This window comes from Falco rusticolus, chromosome 1 (genome assembly GCF_015220075.1).
Source record: "Falco rusticolus isolate bFalRus1 chromosome 1, bFalRus1.pri, whole genome shotgun sequence".
Taxonomy (NCBI): Eukaryota; Metazoa; Chordata; class Aves; order Falconiformes; family Falconidae; genus Falco; species Falco rusticolus.
In genome coordinates, this window is record NC_051187.1 from 47963860 (window position 1) to 47981642 (window position 17783).

Genomic DNA, 17783 nt, shown 5'->3' on the forward strand with positions numbered 1-17783 from the left:
TACATATATCTACCTGATGAAACTGAATAGCAACAACATTAAAAAGAAACATAGATAGCTGGTAAGAAATACTCAGCATGAATTTCAGAGAAGACTGGACATTTATAAGGATAGGGATTACCACACATGATATTTTGTATGGGATTAACAACAAAAGCATTTTTGAAAAGAAGTAGAACCTTAATGATCACACAATATATGTATTATGATATATATGATACACAAATATGTATCTTGAATTACAGGAGCTTCCTCCCCAGGCAGTGTTATTCCATACTCATCCACTATGTGGGTTCTGGCATTTTCCTTTGAAAAGTCAGAGCCAGGATCAGAGAATCAGGATCTTTTAGGCTGGAAAAGACCCTCAAGATCATCAAGTCCAACCATTAACCTAGCATTGCCAAACCCACTACTAAACCATGTCCCTAAGTGCTGCATCTACATGTCTTTCAAATACTTCCAGGGATGGTGACTCAACCAATTCCCTGGACAGCCTGTTCCAATGCTTGATGACCCTTTTGGTGAGTAATTTTTTCCTAATATCCAATCTAAACCTCCCCTGGCACAACTTGAGGCCACTTCCTCTTGTCTTATTGCTTGTTACTTAGGAGAAGAGACCAACAGCCACCTCGCTTACAACCTCCTTTCAGGTAGTTGCAGAGAGCAGTAAGGTCTCCTCTTGAGTCTCCTTTTCTCCAGGCTAAACAACCACAGCTCACTCAGCCGCTCCTCGTAAGGCTTGTGGTCTAGACCCTTCAACAACTTTGCTGCTTTTCTTTGCTCAAGCACCTCCAGATGTAACACTGGTGTGACAGAGCCTAGATTTTCAAAGCTATGGGAGGTGTCGGATGCTTTACCTTTCATGTACACGCTGGGAGTCATTAGGTCCACGTGTTCCAGAGGGAACTTGTCCTCAGTTCCCCAAAATACAAAGAATCCCACAAAATCTTCAGGCAATGAAGGTTAAGTTACAGTGCAATACTTCACCTATTTGATGAGAAAAACCCACAGCTTGTAACAATCAGGGTAGAAGACCTGGAAAGCAGTACATGTTATATTCATTTCCATTTAAAACTAACAACAGTGAAACCCAGGAAACAGTAGTTAATAATGGTAACAATAAGAAAAGTAACTACATAGTCTGCTTTGTGCAGTACATTTCTTCATGCTCTGTAAGGGAAGGGTTGCTATTTATGGTATGCTCCAAGTCTGCCTTTCAGAAGACAGCTCAGCTTGGCTGGACAGCTTTCAGTTGCTACTAGAAATATGTCACTTATTAGGAACAGAGGGGATGTTTATCACTGTCCCAAGGGTTACTTTGGCTGAGGCAACAAACCGGCTCAGTTATATAACGGAAAGAGCTGGTCAAAGGATAAGAAATTTATATAATGCATACTCAAGACTGCAGCAGTGCTGACTCAGTTTCCCTTCTGTGTATCTTGCACAGGCAGGGAGCGAGGACACAGCTCTTCCCATCCATCCTCACAACCACCTCAGAGCTATGGAGGCTGAAGTCACCATTAAAAAAACTCTCCCAAAACTTCTCAGCCAAGAGAAAAAGATGTGTCCGTCCTACAGCTTCTTTTGCCCTCATGGCATCTAGTTTGCATTCAGTCTTGTTACCCAGACCCACCGTCTAGTTCGCAGTCTTGTTACGCAGCCCCACTGTGCTGCAACGGTTCAAACCCTCTTCCAAGCTAACTAGAAATGCCAGTTCTAGCTGAGAGGCTCAAACACAGCACCGTCTTAACGGATGCTGAACACCGTCTGTCTGTTTAGTCCTCACCAGCGCTAACGGTGGGACAGTCTTTGCCATAAATTCAGTTCTGATTTCTGGTGAAACTGCAAAAAGAAACCCCAACCCTGTCTAGTTGTGGACACCACCTCACTGAGCGCTGCACAGCACTTCAGCAAGAGGCACAGCTACAGACCGCTCAGCCTGTTCCAATCTGTTTCTGTAAATGCTGGACATCGCATTTCAGCATGGCCAAAACAGCAAGTATGCCACCAGAAAAAACCCTGCATCCAGAGTCTTCTTAAATCCCCCTCCCCACGTTTTAGTTCCCAATAGCAAGGGCATGCTTCAGATGACATGTCTCACTAACCATCACCTTTCCAAGCACGAGCCCAGTTTCCGTAATAACACCCCAGCGAACTAACACCAGTAAGTCAGCGCAATGCCTCAGCTTGACCACCGAACCCATAAACCAGCCCCGGACTGTGGCCCCCTACCAGCCGGGGATGGAGGGAGGGAGGGTGAGCCCCCTCTGTGAGGCAGCCCGGGGTGGTGGTGGGGTGAGCCCCCTCCGTGAGGCAGCCCGGGGGCGGGGGGGTGGGTGAGCCCCCTTCGTGAGGCGCCCCCTCCGTGAGGCAGCCGGGGGCCAGGCCGGCGGTACGCGGGCTGCCTCAGCCCCCCACGGGGCCGCCCACCGCCGCCCCGGCACCTGTTGCGCCGCCATTTGGCCATGAGAGAGGGGGCAGCGGCGGGGGCCGCCCCGCTCGCCTCCTTCTTCCCCACCAGCAACTTCCCGTGGCCTAAACGGCCGCCCCAGGTGCCGCCCTCACCCTGAGGGGACGGCGGGCGGGAGCCGCGAAACGCGGCCGGAGCTGGCAGCGCGGCTGCCGAGTTGAGGGCGAGGAAGGTGTTTGTGGGAGCGCGGCCCGCCCGCCGCCCGCCCCCCGCCCGCCCCCCGCCGGGTGCCGGCTGACAGGTGCGCGCTCCTCCGCGGCAGCAGCGGCCCCGCTCGCCCCCGCCTCTGCCGGCCCCTCTGCGTGCCCCGCGCCCTCACCAGCCCGGCTCCTCCGGCCCCCGCCCGGCACGGCCCCGGATTGTTTAGTCCTTGGGAAGCTGGTCTGGGTCCAGATTTTGCTTTGATCCTTTTTTTTTTTTTTTTAAAAAAAAAAAAAAGAGAGAAAAAAAGAGCCAAAGAAAAACAAAACCTGGAGACACAGACAAGGGTTCTAGGAAAAAGTTTTGGATGGGATTATGTGGAAACTACCCTGCAATTCTCTGCTGCCAGAGCAGGCTCAGTGCTGCCTTCTCCCCAGCGGCGCAGCCCGCGCCGGGCGCTGCTGAGAGACGCCCGGGCCTCGGTGCCGCGCCGCCAGCTCCTGCAGTGCCGGAGCCCCTCGCCCCGCCGGCCCAATGCTCCTCCTCGGGCTGCTCCTGCTGACATCTGCCCTGGCCGGCCGGAGGCAGGGGGCCGCCGCCGAGTCCGACCTCAGCAGCAAGTTCGCCTTCTCCGGCGCCAAGGAGCAGAACGGTAAGGGCAGCAGCTGCCGCCGCCGCCGCGCAGCCCGGGGCAGGGGCAGGGCGGGGGCGGCCGGCCGGCGCGGAGCGGAGCTCTCCCGCCGGCGGAGCTGCTGGGCCCCGCGGGGGGAGCTCCGTGGCCGGGCCGCGGTGAGCGGGGCTCGGCAGCCGGGTGCTCGCCCGCCGCCTACCAGGGGAGCGCTGTGGGTAAAAGGGCAGCGGGCGGGCGGGCAGCCCAGCGCCGGCCCGCAGCCTCCCTCTGCGGCCGGGGGTGCGAAACGTCCCACCACCCCACCCCCCCCAAAAAAAAAAGAAAAAGAAGAAGAAAAAAAAAGCAACGACCCTCTCACCTTTGTACCCTAAATGCTTTTCTGTCGGGGGTGGGGGGGCTGTGGGTTTTTCTGTCTGTGCGTGAATGAGAGGTGTTTTGTACGGGCTGGAAACGAGGTAATCCTGCATAGGAAATGAGAATTACATTCAACTTTCATGTGTACCTGAAATGTTTAGAAAACTCTCAAATGCGAGTTCCCTTGGGCTGGGGCTGCGCAGAGCTGGAGAAAGGCTCCTTTCATACAGCGAGGGCAGCTCCGGGGTGTGTAATTTGCTTAGCCTCTGAACTCCATATGATTTACATTATTCAGATTTTTAAGCGCCTTTCCTCTTGATCTGCTATTATGAAGTCATTTTAAAGAATATTTTACAAACTGAAACATTATATACTGCATGAAACCACACTTAGCATAGAATATCTAAAATTAAGGCTGTTAACATACATTGATGGAAACGCTGGTGCTTAACATATGGGGGGGGGTGTGTCTGTGTGTTGAAAAACTTTGTACTTCACATGTCAGCTAGAACAAGCTTTCTCCCTGGGCACAAACCAACACAAAAGGCCAAGCTGGGAGCCCTCAAAGCTCTCTGAACTGTAATCAAATAAAGCAGAAATTCAGATTTGAGGCTAATTCAATTCTCTCAACTTTGAACTTGGGACTCCCCAGGTAAAATTATTCTACCTCATGTCTTCTAACAGAAAGCAAAGTTTCAGAGACCTTTCTTTGCAAGTGCTCTGTGAATGGGTAGAATATGCAGTGCACTTGTGAATTTAGCAGGGGAAGATTAATACTGCTGTGGCCTGCTAATGTGATGATATATGGCACCTGCAGACTGCCAGAGCTGCTGATCAAAGAGCAGCATGGGGATCAATCTCTAATCAGAGCAACTGTGAAGGGCCAGAGGAAAGCGATCAAAAGACTCAGAGTCCCGGCTATTCTGACAGGAAACCAATCAGACTTTGTGCACAGTACAGGAAATTATTTGCTCTGTGTGAGAAAAGAAATCACTCACTTTCTACCCCTTCCCAGCTTACCCGGTGTTTAGAGGCTTTAGGGCACCAGTTTGTGACAAAGTGGACTTGGCACTAATATACAAAGTCTCGTGCTCTTATGCTGCCTTCTATTAAATTTGTGTGGTGTGCAGATGAAGCATATCGACACAGAGAGAATTATCATTGCTTTGCTTTGTCAGGACTAGAAAGTAACCTGCTATGCTGTCAGTTTGCCCTAAGACGTTTGTTACAGGATAATGCAGCTGGGCCCTGAAAGGCCTCCAGGGTCCAACAAGGGGAACACAGGAGTGTAAAAGGTAGATCATGCAGCATGGAAGCAAAACTGATGTAAATAGGTGTAAGTATATGTGACAACACAAGCTAGATTCTGTTCACATGTATCAGAAAAGCAGCTGCCTTAGGTCAGGCTTCAACTGGTTTGCAATGCAATTTGGCATGCTCCAAGATACAGTCACTACATCTTAGAACAAAAGCAAAGCCAGGAGTAGGTTGTTTTGGTTTTTTTTATAAATGTGCCCTCAAACTGTATTTTGTGGTAGTTTACACTTAGCAGACCAGGTTCTTCTTGTAGCTTACTTGAAGTTTGCTTTCTGGTTGTTCAATTGCAAAACCTATTTTAAAAATTAGCACAAGTTTAGGTACAGCTAAGTACCAACCCCTGACTTTCCTTAACTGATTTTAATTATTTGGGGGATCAGTAACACTGGTCAAACCAGTTCTTACTTGATTTAATTAGAGTGATTTTTACACTCTGCTGCAATCTAAAGATTGTATAGCTTTTAGCTAGAGGCAGGTTAAAACTCCCTGGAGTATGCGAATGAGATATTGCTGTTCACATGCCAAATAATCTCTGGTCAGGAGAAAGGGAGATTTTTCACTCACGCAGTCTACAAATAAAAATTCTGTCCTCTACTTGTAAAACTGCTAAATGGCCAAGAAGTTTTGCAGTAGAATGGATTACAGTGTTACTCAGCTGCGCACGTGGGTGCTGTAGCTTATTGCTTCAAGGTGATACTGAAGATGTCTATGATAGTTATTAAATCAGTGGGACTACTTGTGTTACAAAGGGTAAGCATGTGCTTAAATATTTATTTTTTCATAATTGGTATTTATTAGCTAAATTACTATCAACTTCAAAATTACAATTTGATTAGATTTATTTACTAAATGTAGACATAAGGCTCTTGTTTCTGCTGCATAGTGAATGTCATTTTGGGTGGCAATTTCCTAGTGTAAATATGTCATTGTAATTATAAATTAAATATTCTTAGAACACACTATTTTGCTGCTCCCTCCTAGGAATTCAGTGTGATGGTTGTTGTGGGGCCAGTGTAGCTCCATTTGAAACCACTTAAAACTACCTCCTTGTTTTTATTGGCCTTCTGTTATAGTCAGATTTTCCTTAAGAACAGGTTTTATTTGTAACTCTGCTTGACAGTAAGGGGTTTTATGTGATTTCCTTGAAAAATTCGTATTTGTCTTTAATGTTTATATTTTATTCAACTGAGTAAATATTCATCTCGAGGATCAAAGAAGTTTATGCAACAATTTTCTGGAAGCTGAAGTAGCAGTAAATGGTGCATGTGGTGATGGCTCCCATTCATCTGTATGGACTTCATTTCCCCAATTCTTTGTCATATTGAAAAACAGATTATGCTTTGAAGGTTTTTATGTACTTAGGTGGCTTTATCAGTTCTGTTATGGCTGTCTGATTTATTTATTACCATTTTTCCATATTGAAGTGAAGAGTCACAAAAAATTGATCACTCCGTTTCTTTTGAGGAATAAAACTGAATCTCTTGCCATATTGAATTTGATCACTTGGGTGGTTTGCTTATTCCTTCTTTTACTTATAGTTCTTGCTACTTTTCCATCTGCTTTTGACTAGTGTCTTTATACAGTATCTTCATCCTGTTTCTGTAGTTTCAGCAATGTCTGGGGGAGCTATTGGTGGACTGAGTAATGTGAATGACTTAATTCTAATGACTTAACTCTGGTGGTCTGACCGCACCTGCCTATGTGATATTATTGGTTTAATCTAGGTTTTATTCTCCTGCCATCTCATGTTGTAATCTGAGGCTGTTTTAGGACAATATGTGATAAATATTTCATTTAATTTTCCTAAGCTATCAGCTGTTACGATTTCTATGAGAAATATGAAGATGCCTTTACAGAAAATAATGTAAAAACTACTACTGGGTGGCATAAACGATGAAGTGTATAGCGTATGTGACATGTACATTTAAAATGTAGTAATGAATGACTTCAGAAGGCCGAGAAACTGAGGTCAGTTAGCAACTCGCCATGACTAACTAGTTATTAACTTTCCTGGGGTCAGTTTCAAGTGTGAATGAACAGCAATTAATAGAGTTGCTGAGGTAAGTCTTAGAAAACCAAAGCACTTAATTGATTTCTGTCAATCCTGCAGCAAAGGTAACGTACTGGTGATGATCTGTCTTTTGACAGTTCTTAATTTATTTTGACTTGTTGTTTTTTTCTTCCTCCACACGAATAGAAAATCTTAATAATCAGTTTCACTAACTGATCACTTCGTAATGTATTTCTTAAACCTCCTGAAACGGACAAGGTTTATGTCACTTTCAGAACAAAACCAAAATTGAATGGGAGCCCTTGAGCTGAGTTTGAGGCTCATCTATCTCAGGCCATCCTCGGGAAAAGCTGGTGGATGCAGCTGGAACTGAGCAAGTATCTGAAGTGCCAGAGGGAGCTTCTCTCATCACCTTGGTGTGTGCATGGCCTCACAGGCTTCCTCACCACCACCTAGAGGATTCCCCAGTTTGTGTATCTTCAAAGGGAGTTTCCAGCCTATCCGGGGATGGGGACAGCATTGCAACATAGAGTTTCTGATTAAGTTCATTTAACTCTGGCTGAACACCTGAAAGAAGGTGTGGATGTCCAAGTGATGCAGTGATCGAATCCTTGCGGATAGGAATGTCAGTGCTTTTGCCTGAGTGCAGTCATTTGACTGCAAAATGATCTCTTATAAATGAACATACTTTAAAGCAGTGGGAATTGGTGCCACCTCTACTGTCTCTTCTTGAATTGATGAGTGCCAGTACAGTCTGTTGACTACTTCTTGGTAGCAGAAATTTTCTTCATTTTGAGAAGATAAGGAATTATAAAATACAGGCACGTGTCATCTAAAGGGAAACTTGATAGCGATGCAATTTTTCTCAAGTTTAATCTATTTCTGTTTAGTCAAGGCTTGTTTTGAAATGTTTTAAAGCCCTTTTCCTGGAGAGTGAAGAATTACACCACATCCTCTTTTGACTTTAAGCAAAAGATCGTGGCAAATTAGAGAAGTTCTTCAACACTGCAATATTATTTTTTTTTTTTGTTTAGAAGAAAGTTTTAAAAACTGGGGGTTTTTTTGCCTTTGTAGTTGACTTCTGGTATATTGTCTGCTACTCAGCAGAGTGCTGTTTTGGACTTCGCCTTTGTCCTGCTACTTCTCTCAGTTTCTTCTATTAGGTAAAAGTAAAGGGTTTTAAAAGCACAGACTATTTGCTATGAGTCCCAAATATGTAGTCATTCCAGCCTTCCTGCATCTTTGTTAAATATCTTGAATGGAATTTAAAGAAGAAGCATGTAAAATCTTATTTTTGCAGAAACTGGTTATCATTATGTTTGCAGATCATACCTTAAAGCTTGATGTCATGTTGTTTGAGGGTTTTTAGTTTGTCTTTGTCGGGTACAGAGTTTTATGGTGGAGAAGAAACACAGGACATACCTTGAGACACTGACACCTATACTACCAAAGGGCTTATGCTGAACTTTGTCTGCACATAAACATCATGTCTTTTATTTATTATAACTTTATCCAAACCCTTGAAATCTACTTATTACGTAGTCAACATGTAATAGCAAAGTACTGGTTTGCATCCTACAGCAGTGGTTGCGCATTATAGCGGAGTGGTTTTGGGGGTTTTTATTGCTGTTGGGTAGCTGCTGCTTTTGGTTTTTGCTGTCTGGCAGTTCCTGATTACTAGAAGGAGGATGCACTGTGCAAGCCCACTTCCCTTAGCTGGAAATGAGCCTTTTCAGTTTCTTTATAGATAGCTCTTCCCTTTATCAGAGAGCCATGCCTTTGCTTTTTAGTCACAACGCACATGCCATGGAAAATACACTTCCTGGTGCATAAGCATCTTAGGAATTGGCCTGTAATTAAGTGGTATTTTAACAGGAACCTGTGGCACTTGGAAAAAGTTACAAAACAGAAAATGATTAAAGCTAACACATAGAAATGCAGTTATTTTAGTAGCACTTGGGTATCTGTGTGAGTGCTTAGTTTGTTCTCAGTGTTTATTTTTTATTTATTATTATTAATTTCTGAGAAATTAATTGTATGCTAAAACTTACTCAGTCCTGTCATTCCCTTTTGGGGGAAGCTTTTGCAGCTTGTGTTTTAATGTGAAATGCTTTTTTTCAGGTAGGTGAGTGAAAATTCATAATGTGCCATCATGAAGCTAAAATATAAACTTATGTTTTCTAGAGGCTTTGTTAAATTTTAGGATGTTATTATAAGTTGGCAGCACCAGGAAAATGTATTCGTGGCTCCATTCATAGACATCTTAGCCTTTAGGTTCATCTGTCTTCTCATCTGCTCTTGACAATCTTCTGTTGAGATTTCATAAACATATCCCCAATGTTACATTGTGTTCTTTGTGTTTAAATTCACGATTCCACATGATTTTAAGCAGTTTTGCTTTATGTGAAGGTGCCCCATCTAAAAAAGCATGTGTATGTGTACAGGAGCACCTCTACACGTTTTCATATCAGAATCAGTTTCTACAGAAGCTGGTTGGCTGGGTGAGGCAAGGTAGGACTCGACCCTCATGGAGAAAGTCTTATACACAGAGAGTATAAGAACTATTAAAAAATTAATGTAATTTAAGAGAGAGAGCCAGCTAATTCCTTGGTCTCCTGCAGGATTTCTGCATTAGGCTTAGCAAGGGATGTCTGTCTTCTGGGTTTCATTAGTTTTATTCCAAATACCCCATCTTTGTTAAGCATGCCCACAATTTTGGACTTTGACATGAATCTTGCGTAGGCATGACTGTACGTTTACACTGGGTTTGTAGGCTGCTTGGCTTCTTGTCACTGTGGATTCCATTGAAATCCTGCAAGTGTTGCCACCCCTTAACCCACGTCAGTGTGCTTTTACCTTCTCTGACTAGTCCATCAAGTGAGTTGACTGCAACTCAAGTTGAAAGAACTCATCAGCTGTTTAGTTAAGTCTCTTCGAGCCGCTAGATTATTATTCCCCTGTGTGGCTGTTCTCATTCAAACTGGGCTAATTTTGGGACTATGAAGGTTAAATCTGCAGTGAAGATGTTCACAGTGGTAGTTGCTACTTTTTTTCCTTTTTTTTTCTTTCCTTTTTTTTTTTTTTTTTCCTTACTGCCATTTTCATATGCAGGTGTTTGGGAGTGGGGAAAAAGAATATGAATTAACCTCCCATGTACTGCAGTCCAGCATGATACAGGCAGAAGCAGCATTTGCACATGAAATAAGAAAATGTTCAAAGGTTATTTACAATGTAGTGGCATCCTTTTATAGTAGTGGGAATGGGAGAGTTGAAGGGAGTAACCAGTAACACCTTTTTTCAGTGGCAACGTGCCTTTTTGTGAATTAATCCTCATGAATTATTCATTAATCTTGCACTTTATGGTAAATTCATTCAGGGTATCATTATAAACACAGATGTTTTAAGGAGATTCTTCTAGGGCAAAGAGCACCTCTGTTTCTCTGCTTCCTGAAGGCCCCAAACACAAATTTCTCCTTGAGTTTGTTAAAGCTGATTATTAGCTGTACTAAAATAGAATGCAGGCGTGGCTCAGTTTGATCACCGTTGTACTGACTTCATTGCATGAAGGGCAAGGTATGTACAGGTTCTGAATAAAGCCAGGGGAAGGACATGGTGGCAGCAGGGAGGTCGAGGCTTTCCTCTGGTCATGCACCTTGCCAGGACTGGCTGGAAGCAGAAATCTTTGTTTTGAATTTTTTAGTACTCTATTTTCTAGATGAACAATGGCATTAGTTGGCTAGCTATCCTTTTACATTCCTTGTGATACTACAGTTCTACTAAAGGAAAGTGAGGGAGGTCTTCCAAGCTTTCAGCAAAAGTCTGGCGTAGCTGGTGATAACTTTGAGTGCTGGATTTAAATTCCCTTATCGCCCTTTTGTGGCTTTTCTTGAAATGTTAAATCTGTCTGCCTTGGAAAAAGCAAAGAATGTCTTGGGAAAAGGAAACAAAGCTGCTTGTGTTTCCTGTACATTTAATTCTTTTTTGCATTGCTTCTGCTGTAATATTCTTATTATAAATTGGCAATAAATTTTGTGAGAAGGTGGGGGGGGGCAGGAGGTTAGGTGATGAAGTTAATTAGGGAATTGGTCCTGTAATGTGAAAAATGGCCTTCATACTAGGTTCAGGCAGTAAAAGGTAAGGGAGTGGTACCCTTTTTGTAGTTTTGATATTCTACGTCTTTAAACTGTTACTCAGTTGCATATCAGCAAAGTTGTAATTTTCTGTGAAGGAGAAGTCCAGATGTAAAATACCAGGGAGTGTCATATTTGAAGAGTGGTTCACGCTGGAAAAATGGTTTTGGAGATGCTCTTAGCACACCTTCCCTGTCAATCCACAGCTGTTAATGTCTTTATGCAACTTTTAAAGCATCATTTATTTAAAAGCATGTGAAGTGGGAAAATTACTTTGCTGGAAGACGTACTGATTTGTGAAATAATGCATAATAATCGCTTGTTTTAATTGCTGTCTTTAGCTATAGTCATTTCCACAAAATTCACTTGTCCAGTCCTATATTAAACTGTTATTTGGGGAGCTCTGTTGGATGAACCATTGCATGGTAGCAACTAGAATATCTAAGAAGTTTGATTTATTTTGGTTTTTTTTTTTTTTAATTATTCCCGCCCCCCTCAGTATACTTTATTGTGTAACCAACTGACTGCCTTCACCCTTGTTCAAAACAGTCAGAGGCATGAGTCCTAGGGGCTCCACGTTCTTCCTCAGATTGACAGGAAACCAGCACTCATTTTATACAATAGTTAAACATTAAAAAAGACATATGGCACAGGAAATTCTTTTGCTGTGTGTGAAGGTATGGCATTTCCAAACTGAAAGTGTTGTTCTGACTATTTCACCGGTAGTGGTGAGTTATATGAGGCCACTTCCATCTGCAGAAAGTCTGTTTCACTTGCTTGTGGTTCTGGGGCTCGTTCAAATGCTCTAAAACAAAATAAAAGGAATGGATGTAATAACTTCTTTATGGAAAAGTCATAAAAAGCTACAGGGCCGTGTAAACAAATTGGGTCATTTACAAGATGTTTAAGTGATGGATATTCAGTCCAAATTCAAAGGTGTGGATTAGGTTTTACAGTCATCTTGACTGAATTTTGCCCTCAACAAGACTTTCTTTTTCTGCCAGGAATGCCTTTGACACTACAGATGACAAATTCTCAGAAACTGTTTTCAAACATTTCAGTGCATTCAGGCTAAAGCTGAGAAACAGGAGAACAATTTGGTAGTATAATTTGATCTTTTTTTAGGTGAACGAGGGGCTTTCTTGATCCGCATGGTTACACTGTAAAGCCGTAGTGGAACTTTGTGGTGTTCATGGGGAAAATAAACTAAAAGATTTTCCCTTCTGGACGCAAACATGCCTGAACTAATTACAAAGCAACCGTTTTGGCTCTCTGCTCTGTTCGTATAAACAGGTTTGCACAGAACAGCAGCGACTGTGATCCAAGTTAAACTGCACTAGTCACAGAAACTTATGTCTCATCTAACTGAAGCATTGAACATTGTATCTGTGGTGCATCAACTCACGAGACCCTTGTGACTCATTTAATCATTTTTTGGAGAGTACTGAGAAAGTGGAGTGGAAAAGAGGATAACATACGTTTACAGATTAAAAAATATTCTGCAGAGTTTATGTGCTTCAGTGTAAATGCAAGCTTGTGTATGGAAAATGTTCTTACGTTCGGGGAAGGGATTGGTGTTAGCTACTATGGGGTGCTTTCCTTCTCATGGGATGCAGTTGCTCAGCTCTGCTACCAATGCAACTTCAACTGCCTTTCATAATTCTCCATGCACTAAAATCTGCAGACCTTTTCAGAACAAAAAAAACTTTACTCAGTGCAAGTTTGGAGTTAGTTGTAATTAACTGTACATGGGTGAGACTACCTGTTTGTATGTAGAGCACTACGTAATGAGCTGTTGGCTTATCTTTTGGGTGCTTGGTACTGTGCCTGTGAAGACAGTAGTTGTTACTTGGGAAGCATATCTGTGTGATTGATTATACAATATTTGAACAAGTCCATCAGAAAGTGAATAAATGAATGTTATATTGTAAAAGTTTTGTTTGTAAAACAAATTGTAAAAGTGTTGATTGTAAGAAGGTTTGTATTTATAGTATTGGCAATTATGTTTAAAAAATATTTTGGAAAGTGGTCTATCTTAATATCTCAAGGCTTCAGAGTCTTACTACTTAGTGTGTCTGTTACTCAAGGAAATCCATACCTGCAAACATTTCTGTTGCTTGTGTAGCTGTAGTGGACCTGAACGTGAAGTAAAGCCTCGTAACTGAAGAGCTAACAATTAATGGCTCCAAAACAAACATGATTTCTAGGTAAGGAGATGAAACTGTTGTATGTGATCTTACCTAAATGCTACTTTTAAAAATACAGCAAAGGATTCTTGTTAGGCCTGCTTTCTTTTGTTTGTGTCATACAAGGATACCCAGCCCCTGGGAGTGCTGCATGTCTATAGTCAGACTAGAGTCTAAACCTTGAAATACTCTTAAAAGTTTCTGCTAAGCACTCATTGTATTTCTCATAGTAGTTGCTGATAACGGAATTCACAAAGTACTACCTCTAGTGCTAATGCAGCCTTGTAGTTACTCCTTCTGAAGCAGAGATTGAATTTGTGATGAACAGCATCTTTACCGTTAAGGGTCTTTGCTAGTACAATCTTCCAGCAATCTTTACCTATTTTTGTAAGATCCTTTATAAAGATTGGCATAAGATGTTGAGAACAGCCACCTTTTTGATTTCTTCATTGAGGATCTTTAATTTATACCTGCAAGAACTACTGTGTGTGTGGGGAAGTGGGTGTCCTAGGCTGAATCCAAACTGGACAGGCAGACAGTTTTTGAGTTCATTAACTTTCATCTCAAGAGAGACCGTTGAGATCATCTTACCTGATGTCTCAAGAGTGCCACACCTCAGTGAAGTGAGTATACCAGTAAGGAGTGCTCTGTTACTTAAATATCTACACATTTGCAAAATTATCTTACTGCTTGTGGGGGAAGAGATGGTTTTGTATAGTTGTCAAGTAGAAATATAAACGTTTCTAAAGCACATGCTTGCCTTATCAGAGTTTTCTAAGATTCTCGCTGATAGGCCTCACTAGTCAAGATGCATGTGAAGGTACTGTGTAGTGATACTACCTAATGAAATAGTTGTGGTATTTTTGTGTTTTGTTACTACTTTTAATTAATTACCTTACCGAAACTCAGACCTGGTTAGTTCTTTGCATTAGGGAAAGAAACTGATGATGCGCTTGTAGTATATGAAACACTTCCGTTAGTTTTACAGGATGCGTAGCTTCTCTTTGAGATTAAGTTTGAGAATCTACATTATAGTTAAGAGTACTGTTTCAGGGTAGGAATAATGCCTTGCATAAAGCTGATTTCTCTTGCTCGTTATTGAAAGAAACCCAGATCTTTTTAATGGTTCTGATTAATCTGAAATAGTTTTAAATATTTCACCATAGAATAGACAATTAGTTTTCTTATGGACAATTTTAACAGCACAACTTTTATTTCTAGCAGTAGTTGCTTAATAGATGGTCTTTAATTCCTCAAATTTATATGTATGTGCACTTCTCTGTGGTTTATTCTTTCATTTATGCATGTGGCTGTTTAATGTATGTTCTAATTCTGTTTAGTTAGATATTCTTGGGATAGATTGACTTGTTCAGATTTTTTCACTTTTAGGAAATATTTGGTAAATTTTATGTTCAGTATTTGCATTTCAGATGAGAAATATGTTCTCTGTAGTTTTTTGAAAAGCAAGAATCCCTTGTTACGAGTTGGCTTGGGCAAGCATTAGTGAATATTGGAGCTAAAACTATTTTGACTGAATTAAAAGTGGGCTATAGCATCATGTTAAACAGGTCCCCAAATGTTCAGTAATGAAAAGTGTATAATTTAAATAGTAATCTTGTTACCTAGCAGTAGTTGTTCTTCATATATACATACATGATAAATAATACATTTCACTTTCATTTTCTCAGATTTTGAAAGAAAGGAGTCTTCCCTGCCCTTTACGCATCAGCTGTTCATGCGTTCATTTAATTCCAGGCAGTAGGGGCTGTTGAACATGTGGATCCTACCCAACATGCAGCTTGCATGTGGCTGATGCACTCCGCAGAGGGATAATGCCTCATCTGTGTGGCTGCAACTGGTTCACGCCAGCTGGTTTTGGAATGTGCATGTGCACCCAGATGTTGCTACTGAATGCAGAATGGAGTAGCTATTTATTTCTGAGTCCTATCACCCCAGCCCTTCTTCAGGATCTCAGAAGACAACTCTGGAATATGTTTTTGGTTTTGTTTTTTTAAAGTGAATGGTTTTATTAATGAGTCACAGCTTTTATTTTCTTTTTTTTGTGTGTGTGTGTGCATGTGTGTGTGTGTTTCAATTATTGCCTCTGCTGCATTCCCTTGGTTGGCTTAAGACTTCAGGGACAGCTACAGTATGATGATGTTAACTTTTAGTTACAAGTAGCTGTTTTTTCAGTTATATTTGCTCCTTTCCATCATCTTTTTGTAGAATATTCATTGCTTTGAAGCTTGAGGTCCATCCTAAATGACATTCTGTAAAGTAATGTTTGCGATAATAGATTGTATTTCATTAACTCCTGCCCATGCTTTAGTCAAATCCTTAATACAAAGGCAGCTGTAAACTTGCTGCTTACTATAATCCATGCTATTCTATGAACTAGTGTTTTATTGTATTTACTGTTCCCTTAAGTATGAATAATTCCTTATAAATAATGTGTTACTAGCTGGCTAGCTCTAATCCCTAAACTTCCTCACTGGCAGTACTTTGGATAGGTGTAAAAGATGCAAAGGTATATTGAAGAGTTGTTCACTAAGGTACCCAAAAGTTTTTACTGTGTATGAGGGATTCCACTGAAGTTGAGAAATGATGGGATCTACTTACTAGGAAAAAATCACATGCTGCACATTTGCAAGGTCAAGCTGTTGTCATTAATTCAAAGCTTGGAGAAACGATCATCGGGCAAGGTAAAACTTTTTTCAAACTTTTGATTGTGTCCATAAAATGTGAAATTAAGTTCAGCAATTGTATTCATGTTTGCTATGGTGCTTGTGCCTGTCTAGCTGTAAAAATAATTTATATATTTATGTGCATGTGAATTGCTTTCTTCTCTAAAAAACCATGAAATTAATAATGGCTGAAGTTTATTTATGGAAAGTAGTATTTAAAATATAAAAGCTTATCATACTTTCATAATTTGAACATTATTTTACTTTCTAGTTCTTTCATTAAGTGCTCTTCCTAAGTAAGGAATGCAAGCTGTATGTAGAACAGCAGGACTTACACCCCATTTGCAGTAAAATATTGATGGACAGATATGGAAATCTGTGCTGTTGATAAGAATTTAAAAGTACTTTGATAAGAACTATAACAAAAGAAAAGCTTCTGCCTTTATGCTAAGGGTGAAATGGTCTTTTTCACAGTCGGAGAATAGTTGAATAATGTTGGATGTATTATAACATAGAGAAGTGGTATACATTGAGAAGTAAAGACAGAAAGGTGAAAGGGAAATCAGTGTTGAAAGCCATCTGGGGGGGCGGAGGTGTTAGCAGTAAACCACACTGCTGCATGGAAACTGTCTTTCTGTATATATTTTTTTCTTTCTGTAGTAGAAGGCTGAGTAAAAGGGCTCCAACACAGTAACACTGCTTTGATAACCAAATGTGGTTAATTATTTTGTCATACTTTTGTGCATATATATGTTATTTTATAAGTCTGCTAGATGGATATCACTTGATTCTTATATTATGTAAATGTATTGAAAAGGGGGGGGGGGGTTTGAAGATTTTTTGCAGTGTAACAATCAGGACTTGAAGCTTTAAACAGCAAAGACTGCAATCTAGTTTTCAGAAACACTGCAATATACCGTCATGGTTTGTCCTTCTGCAGAATGACAGAGCCCTTTTTGGAGTGCTACTCCTCAAAATGTAGGATATGTGCGGTGGTGGTGGTTGTTTGAACAGGTAGGTCTTTATCTACCATTCAGCTGAAGCTCTGGTAGGCAAGCTTCTGATGCTTCATTAGCTATGTCCTGAGGCTGGTTTGTTACAAAGTAATATTGGAAAGTCATTGTCTTTGTATTTCTGTTATTAGCCCATCATGATCAGTGTGAGTGGAGGTTTATTTTTTCAGAGAAAGACATGTATACTGTGCCGTTTTTCTCTCTCACTTCATGTTAATCAGAGTTCATATCCAGGGAGTGAACAGAGAAACCAATACTTTCAGCTGTGATAGTTTTTCATCATAAAACATTCTTCAGTGTCATGTAAGCACTTATACATCTGATGAAGTACAGATAAATGTAACAGATTCTTAGGCTTTTTTATCAGTATTGGATTCTCAACATAAGCAATCTGTTTTTCCCTGTTTTCTCCTTGTGCACCAATATCAAAGTGTCAGCCACAATCTTTTGAATTGCTTGTCTTTTGTGCAACTAGGAAGTGTGGTTTTAAGAGACGGTTTTGTATCAATAACTGTCATTACTTTAAACGACAACAAATGATAATACTTGTATAAATCAAGATCAATGTGTTTAAAAAATGAAACTTAATGGCAATGGAAAAATCATACATATCTGAAAATTCTTAATATAATTTCTTTTCTGGCACCTGCTTATATTGCTGCTAGGAACTTGATCCTTAAAGCAAGAGAAGAGAACGTAACTATCTGCACAATGGCACCTTGGTGCCAAGATAGATTCAGTGCAACCATTTTTTTATTTTTTTTTTGTTGTTCCTTGCACTTTTGGAAAGAATGATTTCATAATGCCTGAAATGTTTCTGAGGAGAAACAACATTTTGCCACCAAG

At 41.1% G+C, this 17783-nt stretch overlaps 1 protein-coding gene across 1 annotated transcript in view; it reads left to right on the plus strand.

Moving 5' to 3' along the window:
* The first annotated feature begins 2710 nt into the window (after positions 1–2710).
* The window catches only part of PDGFC (platelet derived growth factor C), a 134757-nt gene continuing 119684 nt past the window's right edge, over positions 2711–17783 (plus strand). Inside the window, exon 1 of the mRNA XM_037378028.1 lies at positions 2711–3263. Within this exon, the coding sequence (XP_037233925.1) occupies positions 3146–3263 (118 nt within the window). The 5' untranslated portion in view covers positions 2711–3145. The remainder of the gene's footprint in view (positions 3264–17783) is intronic.